General features: G+C 41.5%; 1 protein-coding gene across 2 annotated transcripts in view; it reads left to right on the top strand.

Annotated features, from left to right (window-relative positions):
* LOC131887083 (disintegrin and metalloproteinase domain-containing protein 10-like) overlaps positions 1 to 6,138 on the top strand; it is an 8,085-nt gene extending 1,947 nt beyond the window's left edge. Inside the window, exons 3-8 of one of the 2 annotated variants that reach the window (XM_059235585.1) lie at positions 2,265 to 2,851; positions 2,921 to 3,266; positions 3,334 to 4,406; positions 4,470 to 4,634; positions 4,804 to 4,857; positions 5,545 to 6,138. In XM_059235585.1, the coding sequence (XP_059091568.1) occupies positions 2,265 to 2,851; positions 2,921 to 3,266; positions 3,334 to 4,406; positions 4,470 to 4,634; positions 4,804 to 4,857; positions 5,545 to 5,865 (2,546 nt within the window). In that variant the 3' untranslated portion in view covers positions 5,866 to 6,138. The remainder of the gene's footprint in view (positions 1 to 2,264; positions 2,852 to 2,920; positions 3,267 to 3,333; positions 4,407 to 4,469; positions 4,635 to 4,803; positions 4,858 to 5,544) is intronic. The other variant, XM_059235594.1, reaches the window with a different exon arrangement.
* Positions 6,139 to 10,514: the final 4,376 nt, after the last annotated feature.

The following is a 10,514-nucleotide window of genomic DNA, read 5'->3' as shown; positions in this document are numbered from 1 at the left end:
ATGCTCAGGAATAGGTGAGCTGAGCGCATAGGACGAAAAAAACACCTTTAACCTTGATATTCGTCAATTGATTCAGACGACTGAGGTTCAATTTCATGGCATGGATCTGCCAAATCATCAATGTCGTCCGTCAGAGAATTGATTTGTCGACACTCAGGAAGTAATTGTAATCAGAGTCCTTAACATTCTTTACAAGTTTGGATTTGCATGAATTAAACAAGCTCCAGTAGGAAAAGTGAATCGATCCTCCTTCGTTCGTCACTCTCTAAAGGGGGAGTACTCTTGTCCTTATCAAATGTTGAAAAGTTGTATGTTCAATTTTACAGTCGATAGTTTGATCCGTTGTGTTGTGAGTTTAATCTTCCACTTCCTGCGATTGTGCAGTAGCTCCTAGAAATTCCGACCACTCGTCTCGATGCACTTCATTCAACTCATCAGACGATTTGATCTTGCACATGTGTAATATTAAAGCAATGGCTGCGGACTAACTTGTAATGTAGCATTGCCAAAAGATCTTCACCACTGAGATGCGAATACTCTCCTTTATATTTTCACGGAAGAGCACCGATCTAAGAATTAAATGTGGAAAAAGTTCAAATCAATAATGAGGGCGTTTACCCTTGAATATTGACATTCAGCGTTGAGAGTTTTCTGACGAACTTCAAACAATAAAAAGTCATTGCTGATCGTCGAAAGAGAGAAGTTGGCATTCAATTACCTCAAATCCCGAGTCCCCTATCGTTATCATAGCGTCGATAAAGCAGCTACAATTTGCAGCACCCTCATTTCGGAGAAAGTGGAATTAAAATGCCTACTGTAGAAAGAATGCTTAACAACACGGTCTTTAATCACATCATGATTTGAACGAAAAACGGAAATCATTGTCATTTTTGAAAAAATGGTGGTGCTTATTATAACCAGAGAAGAAAGGAAAGAATGTGGATCCATCGATCGTTTTGGCAGAATCGAAACGCTAAACACGTTATTTTTGTTGTTTAAGACTTTGTTCACAAATAGGATGACAGTTTTAATGGACTTTACACATATGTCGGAAAGTAGGATCGTATTTTGTAGTGTGCATAGGGCCCCCAAATGTACCGGTAGCTTAGAAATAGATAGGAATATTCATAGGGCTTATTCATAGGGCTATTCATAGTTTGAAGGCCTAATCTCCATGGCTGTTCAAACATGCAAATGCATACTTTTTACGTTTTCATTTCTTTTTGCATTATGTACATCACTTTGTTCATTTGCATTTTTCACCAATTTTAACATCAAGGGACAACTTTTTTCATTGGTTTTTCCCGCTTTCCTTGAAAGCATGAAAATAAGGACAAGATTAATGAGCATGTTTTTTTCCCCAATTCAGCACTATTGCTTCTTGTTGACTAAACGGCTGGATTGTCTCAATTTTTTGCACAACTTTTCAATACAATATCACTTCAGCTTTCAAAATTAAATTGTTGCAGACATGACCAAAAGCAGTTAGAGCTTTATGTATAAACTATTGCGTTGCTGTACTCTGTCCCGTATCATCGATTCAAAATACACCATGACGCAAGGTGTGCTTGTTCAAAGAAAATGTAAAGTAACCTTGCGCACTTAACTCCTATATATTTGGCACCCTGCACACTTTACGTGAGAAGCAATTCCTACTAGTAATAGTAGGATTCACTAGTACTAGTACAAATACCTTAATAATTTCGTAGAATAGGGTGCTTACAATGGAGGTAACCCTTTTTGAATGGTTTTTTTTTGTCATTTTTACTTGCCGCCATTTTTTGCCTTTCATAGATTCGCTAATGATTCTCTTTCACAAAGTGAAATGGGCGAGAAGTATTGGCATTTTCCTTTGCATTTTGACCCTTTCTGTTACATTTTAAGTTCACTTTATGCCAATTGAATTGCACTTTTTAGACAACGTTGCTAATCATGCTAATCACAGAAATTAACTCTGAGACCAAATATGATATTGACTGACTGACCCGTGGCTACAAACGGACTTATAATCTAAATTCACTCCCTGATCGTTAGCGTCCACGTTTGGAGACGTTTTGGCTGACATTAGTCGTCATGATAACGTTTCAAGTAGCTAAGATCTATCGTATTACTAGTCTGTTTCATCGACTACAAACTTGTTGATTTTGATTTTCGCATTTTGTCGCTTAAGACATCTCGAGCTTTCAAAATAGGGTTTGGAGATTCGATTCCCTAAAATTTGCATATTGCCACCTAGTCCCCAATTTCTTTTGAATCAATTCTAGATGATCCTGACAGTCATTGTTTCGGTGCAATACGGGATGGCGTGTTCGACGGTCAGATCTCGACCCGTCGTGGAACTTATTTCGTGGAGCGCGCTAGCCGATATGCTCACATTGATCTCAACTCTGCTCATCAAGCAAAGCCCACCACCGCCAATCCAAGATATGGTAGATTCGGCCAGATGGAGCCAGAGCCCGTGGTTGGCAACAAAACCATTCATTCTGTGATATATCACGAAGCACACGTCAACGATCCGTTTCGACATGGGAAGTACGGCCAGACTCAAGGCGGCGGCTGTGGCGTGTCTGACTCAGTCCAGAAATGGATGGAAAACATTCAAATTTCAAACGAAGCGTCCCTGCCCAGTTCAAGCAACGCCTCCATGGACCAAGCTGGTCAGGATGAACAAGAGGAGCTTCCCTCTGTGGTGCCATTGTATTCGAATGAGATCCCCAAATTCAAGTATTCGGCTGAGGCCAATGATCCACTGAGGAGGACCAAGCGATCCATTACCAGTCCCAACAAGAAGAAGTCATGCTCTCTTTACATACAAACAGATCCATTGTTTTGGAAACATGTGCATGCTCAGGTAAGTCTCTGGAATAGAGAGTCGTGTCCTTGCCAGTGAATGTATATTTTTGACTTTTTTTTTTATCAGGAGGGAGACGATGACAAAACCCAAGAGGAGATTCTGTCCTTGATTGCCCAACATGTGAAGGCAGTCAATCGGATTTATTCGGATACACCTTTCGATGGGAAATACAAGCACAATGGCTACCAATTCGAGGTGCAACGGATCAAAATTCATAATGACTCCCAATGTAAAAGCTCGGGCAAGGTTCCCGCGGATCAGAACCAGTTCTGTATCCCCAATGTGGATGTGTCCAATTTCCTCAATCTGCATTCCAAGTCCAATCACGAGGAGTTTTGTCTGGCATATGTCTTCACCTATCGTGACTTCACAGGAGGAACTTTGGGCTTGGCTTGGGTGGCTTCAGCTTCAGGTAGTTTTTGTTTCTTTTTCATTTCATTCCTTTCAATCCTCAATTAACCTTCATTCTCATTTTACAGGTGCGTCCGGAGGAATTTGCGAGACGTACAAGCGCTACACGGAAAATATCAATGGTGTGCATCATACTGCCAAGCGAAGTCTCAACACCGGGATCATCACCTTTGTCAACTACAACTCCCGAGTCCCACCCAAAGTCTCCCAGCTCACGCTAGCTCACGAAATTGGGCACAATTTTGGCTCACCCCACGATTACCCGCAAGAATGCCGTCCCGGAGGTTTAGCCGGGAACTACATCATGTTCGCGTCCGCCACTTCTGGCGACCGGGATAACAATAACAAGTTCTCACATTGCTCCAAGTCCAACATTTCGGCCGTATTAGATGCCATCGCTGATGGGCAAAAGCCGAATTGCTTCACAGAATCCGACGGAGCCTTCTGCGGCAATAAGATCGTGGAAGAAGGCGAGGAATGTGATTGCGGGTTTGACGATCACGAATGTACAGAGACTTGTTGTTATCCGAGAAAGTCGGCAGAGTTGACGGATGAGGAGAATAAGCGAAATCGATGTCGACGGAAACCCGACACGGAATGCAGTCCTAGTGAGGGACCCTGTTGTTCCAACCGATGCCAGTTCACCCAAAGGTCGGAGAGAGTGCAATGTAAGAATGAGGATGATTGCACCATGGCCGCCACTTGTGATGGGCAACAGGCCCGATGTCCGAGGCCTCTATTCAAGCCGGATAATATCACGGAATGCCACGAAGGTACTCAAGTCTGTCAAGAGGGCGTGTGTCAGAGCTCGATCTGTCTCAAGTTCGGGTTGGAGTCGTGCTTCCTTACCAGCGATATCGTTCAGAGCAAACGTGAGCTCTGCGAATTGGCCTGTCGGAAACCCGGAGCCAGTAACAATACCTGCATGTCCACGACTGACTTGTTGGGCTCGGGATTCATCCGACCTGATGATTTGACGGAGGGTCTGACCTTGAGACCGGGATCGCCATGTGACAACTTCCAAGGATACTGTGACGTGTTCCTGAAGTGTCGGAAAGTGGATGCTGAAGGTCCCCTGGTGCGACTCAAGAATCTAATTCTGAACGAGGAGACACTTCTCACTATCCGAGAATGGGTGACGGTAAGAGCTCATTCACCAATTTAATGGAAGGAAGCTTGTGAGCTAATAGATTATGGATTACAGGAATATTGGTACGTGGTACTGTTGTCCAGCATTGCTTTGGTGATCTTCATGGCCATTTTCATCCGATGTTGTGCCATTCATACACCCTCGTCCAATCCGCATCTTCCAAAGAACCTTCATTTGACCGAGACTTTGCGGCGGCCAGTGCGGTCTCTGCAGCAAAAGGTAATAATGATTCACAACACACAATAAAGCCATGTTTTCTTATAGCATCTGACCCACTTTCCTCTTTCTCCGTTCCTCAACTATCAATTTTCTTACTATTGTACTCTACGTACTGATTCATGTCCAACGGAGTCTTTCCTTTCCTTGACTATTTCTTCTTCATTATCAGGGTGTGTATGTTGGTTCATGGGTCATTCAAAACAACGCCCCTGTCCCGCCCAAGGTAAATTTCTTCAGAACTCCACAGCCGTTTTCAGAGTGCTCAAAAACTTTGTTTTCATTTTGTCAATCAACATTTGGTTTTTCAACTCTTCACTTTTTTGTTCTTTTGATCATGTTTTCTGACACCTGAATACATGTCGCCAGAGCTGCAGTATTCATCATAAGTGGTCCTATTGCATAGATCAAAAAGTGGCTTTCACGGTTTGGCATTGTCTTCCTTCTTAAACTGACCGCGCTTCGCTTCTAATTCTCTCTTCTCTGTTCCTTAGATCTTAATTTAGCTAATCAAAAGGGTAGTCCTATTCTGTTGGTACCCTATTAATGAGAGCACTCAATTGCTTTCAAGCTATATAATCCTCGAGCTCCTTTGTAGCACCAAAGTGGACACTAGACAGAAAAAATACTTGCTGACATTATGGAGACATGTCTCAAAAATCGCTCTGGGGACCTCAGCCAACAAACTCTCAATATAACGAGAATTAAGAGAGCAAAGATCTTTAACTAAAATATGGTATCGAGTTCAAATTAAGAATGCCGAAATTGCTAGATGATCTCAATCAAGAATGCCAACTCTCGATGTTATGCTCTCACATTTACTATGTACTTGAGCATCTCTGAATTTGCCTCTGAATTTTATGTTCTTCAGTTTTGTTTTGAACCCCTAGTTAATAGCCGATTGATGTTCCAGCACTACCGGCCAGCCAATCCCGGTCATGGCCAGCCAAATCTTCAACAGAACCATCATGGAAGTGGGGCAGGACCTTCGAGAGCTCCACCCCCTTACCCTGGGACGAATGCCCCCGGTGCACCTATGCCCGGACCAGGTCATGGTTATGGCGAAGGGCGAGGTCATTACAATCGTTCTCGAAGCTATGACGAACGACAAGCGCTGGGAGCGGTGGGTGGTCCGGCTGCCCTTAATCATGCGGTCCCCAGTGGGCGTGACCGTCGTTCGGGTGGACACCAAGGCAATCGCTCCAGTCGGATAGAGATGACACCCATGCGATAGGAGATCATTATGATTATATGGTTTGATTAATAGTAAACATATACATTCTTACTCACATATGAATGCGAATGAGCGTAGTAAAATTGATGAGTTTTCTCCTCTTGCCAGTACCAATTGTCAACCAATCAAAAAAAAAGAACTTAACTTGTTTCTCTTAATCCCCTGTTCAATATAAGCCAAAAAATGACATTAGCAATCCCGTCTTAGTGTTCTAGGAAAAATAATAAACACGATCACATCCTCTCTAAAATAAATGTTTTTTTTTTCTTATGACTCATCGCACCCTTTTGGATGGTTTTTTCAAAAATCTTATTTTATCCCTTTTTTGATCGGTCTGTTAACGCGAACGAGGCCCTAGGAGCTCATGGACATTGCTAAATGGACTCTCGATAGCCCCCCGAGGTTTCCTATCATGACTTCAAGTCGGATCAAACTGATGAGTACTTCACAAAATACCTTGTCGAGCACCGGTACATTAATCCATGGGTTGCTACAACTTGCTTGTACTTCCAATACAGTTCCCGCACATATCGGCCTACTCGGGATTGAAGCAGACTGAGACCTTTTCAGAATACAGGTAAATCAGGATTTTGGAACCTCCAAAAACTCACGAAAAGTTGTTTCTCTATATATTATTTAGTATAACCACGGACTTCTAGAGATGTGGACTGCGAGCTATTTGCAAAAGTCTGTGGTATAACCAAGGACTGTTTTTAATGGATCATGAAACAGTGGTAATGACTGAATAATCTTCAAATGTAATGCATTTTATGATTAAATGAAGAAATATGTATTTTTGCTATTTATTCACTGACTGGATTGACTTTTTTTTTTCAATTTCTTGACACGTTGGATTGAAAAAACCCGCTAGTTAGCCCCAAATTGTAACCCTGATCAACCCTGAGTACCTTCAAATGTAATAGCTTTTAATTTTGAAGATTCAATGATATAAATTTACGCTATTTGGTTCAAAGGTAAGAACGTTTTCTTCAGCTTAATTGTTTTATACTGCAAAAATAAAGTTTATGAACCTTTCCATTTTGGCATTTCCAACTTTATAACAATCAAGTTATAACCTTTATAATTAATATTGCTCGATTATATGGAACCTTTGAATGATACTGTATAATGATTTGTCGACATGAACATGACCCTATGAGAAAAGTTTGGTACCGTAAAAACAACACCCTATGAGTTTATCCTCCTCTAACCATTCAATCAAGGATAGTTTCTATGTTTTAATTGTTGTTAGCCTTTATAAGACTTCTATATTGATTTTGGCACAATAGAGCAATTATTTGTGAATTTAAATACGTGTCCTGAATGTAAAAGTATTTCTTGGACGAGTTTTCTGTGGTCAATGAATGTTTGCGTTTTTGCACTCTCTTCTCATTTACATTTGCTGTTGGTGAAAACACTTTTTCACAAGCTTTACGAAATCATTTTTTAACAATTTTTCATTCCTGTTTTGGAGCTCGCTGAGAACAGACGCATTTAGTTTGCTCTCGTTCTTATCTCCCAGGAATTTCGAACCAAGGTGTGACTTCCTCTGTTGCTCCTTGGTTGCTGTGCACGTGTAGTGTTCGTGGTGTTTGTGTGTGGGTGAATGGATGGGAATTGCCATTCATTCACTCAATTAGGTTTGGTTTTTCACGGCTCTTTGGTAAGACGTAATTACTTTAAAACCTAATAAGTTTATTGCTCATTTATGTTTATGTCTAGCTTTAGCAGTTTCTTTCTGATTTGTAGTGTAGTTTTTCTAGTTCCAAATCGTTATGTGTAGTTCTTCAGTTTGATTGTATTGGTCCTTTAGAGTTAGAATTTATTGTTCATTACTGTATTGATTTATTTTGTGTTCGACCAGTTAGTTGAGTTTATTTCTGTGTTTTCTTGTTGATGTCCTAGTTTACATATGTTCTTGATTCCTTGCTTTTCTCTGTCACTTACTTCTTGTTTACTATCTCCATCTTTGATTTGTATGTTAGTTTGATGTGAAGTATTTCATTCCTATTTTGCTCTGTTGTCCTGTATCTCAGGACAAGATTGCACAGCTTTTTTAGTTCTTTTCTTCTCTTTTTCTTGGCCTGTTGATTTTGTTACTAATAGATAGTTCCTCCTGCATTCATGATGGAAGCTATTTTAGGAAAAGTCAGCAAAGAGGCTAGACAATGTTTGGACCTGGTCTTAGCTGGAAAGGATCCTTCCATAGTCAATAAGCCGTTTATTATAGAGGCTTTAGTTGCTTGGGTCAATGAAACCAGGGTGCTGCTTGAAGAACAGGCTCACCCAGTAGTTGAGAAGTCGACTAATTTGACCAACGTAGAAGTTGAAGTAGTATCTCCTCTTGAAAAAGCGCAGGAAAAGACAGTTGTAGAGAAAATAGTCTGTCCTGTTTATCGAAAGCAGCCTTGTCCTGAAGAAGGAAAAGGCTGTCAGTTTGACCACCCTAAATGGTGTCAAAAACTTCTCAAGTTCGGCCTTGAGAAGTACAATAGTAAGAAGGGATGTTCAAAGGTAGATTGTCCTTTTTTTCACCCGTACATGTGCCGTCAGTCCATGAGACTTAAGACGTGCTTTAATGTACGGTGTACCTCCGTCCATGTTGAAGGGACGCAAAGAAAGCCGAGAAATAGGATAGCTCAGTTTCGTAGTTTTAGAGCTGACCCTATTCCTAAACCTAATCCCACCCCACCCCCCTTCCTTAACCAATTTAGCTTCCTCCCTCCCTCTCCTCCTACCCCCCACCCTCTCTCCCAATTCCCTCCTCTTCCTTCAAATACCCAATCCACCCCTATTCCTATATACAGTCTCCTCCCTAATATTCCTTGCTCCACCCCTATTCCCAAAATATGTTCCTATTCAAATGTAGCTGCCCAATCCATTTCCCAAACCCAACCATCCCCATTAGCTCATGCTTTGCCTCCAGTAGAACGGAGCTTTGTTGATAAGAGGGATTTTTTACGGTTAGAGAGGATGGTCCAAGATCTTGTGAACTTGGTTCGTCAAAAGAGAGGCCCGTAAAGGGGCTATATTTGAACGTGCATTGTCTGATTTCTAAAAACGACAGCACAAAAGTTAAGATCTTAGAAGAACTAGCCGTTGAGAGAGAGATATCATTCATCTCTATAACACAGAGCTGGCTTCGGCCAGGGGTCTTAGATGAAGAACTAACTATAGTTGGTTTCAACTTAGTTCGTTGTGATAGGATACGCCCTGATAATCCCATATTCCCACATGGGGATGTATGCCTAAATGTTAGGAATGTTTTGCACATTAGTCATGCACAAATATCGAATGGAGAAGTAGAGGTCTTAGTTTGTCATATCCAAAGGCTTGATCTGTCTATTGTAACAATGTATAGACCCCCTTCTTGTTCAGCAAGCTCTTTTACGTCAGCTCTCCAATTCACTGGAAATGAGTTGGATCTGGCAGTTTGCTCGAAAGCTTTCTTTGTATAAGACTTTAATTTTCCGGCTAGCGTTGTAGAGTGGGAGGTTAGTCCTGATGGGTATATTCCCATTTCGAAATCGACATCTCAGTCGTTTGAAAAGCTGGAAGAATTCGCGATCTTGCGCAATTTCTCCCAGCACGTTGGTGTAGCCACTAGAGAGAATAGTGTTCTCGACTTGGTCTTTTCCAATGACCCTGATCTGATCCAGTATGTCCATGTGGTACCTAGTAATCTGTCAGATGATTATGTTCTTGAGATAGGGTCGACCATTACTCAAAAGCCGGCGTGCTCTAGAGTAAAACCGGCCAAAAAGGTCGGTCTGGCTAAGTTCAAGTTCAAAGATGAACATTGGCCGTTGATTATAGAAAGGTTAGAAGAAGTTGACCTGATTTCAATTCTGAAACAGGAATCGTCTATAGATGCAGCCATTGATAAATTAGTTTCAGTCTTTAAGGAAGTTTGCTCTTGTTTAGCAATCTCTGAATGTGTTCCGAAAGGTGGTACACGGACAAAAATTCCAAAATATAGGAAGACTTTGTTCAAAAAGAGTTGCAAACTAGCAAAAAGGCTGAAGAGCACTCGAATCCAGTAATTGTGGCTAGTCTCCAAAAAAAGTTGGACGTAGTTCAGGGTAAGATTAATGCCTCCTTCGAATATGACCAGTTACAAACTGAGAGCAAGGTGGTTCAGGAGGTCAGGTCGAATCCGAAGGCTTTTTTCTCTTATGCGAACTCTATGAGAAAGATAAAACACCCTGTTGGGCCTTTTGAGGTTGATGGGGAAGCCATTAGTAATGTAGAGACTATGGCTAACATGCTTGGAGATCAGTTCTCTAGTGTGTTTTCAACTCCACTGAGTTTAGGAGCAACAGCTCATTGGTCTGAAAATGAGTCTGTTGAGATTGACAAGGTTAGTCAAGTTGAGCATTTAGATGATCTTGTAGTCCCAGATCAAGATGCTTTAGAGGCTATCTGGGACTTGAGGCTTTCGAGCTCTCCTGATCCTGATGGCGTGACATCTCAGTTTCTGATGAGATGCTCACTGGTTCTCGCTCCTGTTTTCTCGTACTTGATGCGTTGCATCTTGGATCAGGGCAAGTTTCCATTTTCACTAAAGTTAGCTTATGTTGTTCCAATTTTTAAAGGGGGGAGATAAGTCGCTCCCCAGTAACTACAGGCCGATCTCTCTCACTTCGAAT

Source organism: Tigriopus californicus, chromosome 1, assembly GCF_007210705.1.
Source record: "Tigriopus californicus strain San Diego chromosome 1, Tcal_SD_v2.1, whole genome shotgun sequence".
Lineage (NCBI taxonomy): Eukaryota > Metazoa > Arthropoda > Copepoda > Harpacticoida > Harpacticidae > Tigriopus > Tigriopus californicus.
The sequence above is the reverse complement of the archived record's forward strand: the minus strand, read 5'-3'. Positions and strand labels throughout refer to the sequence as shown.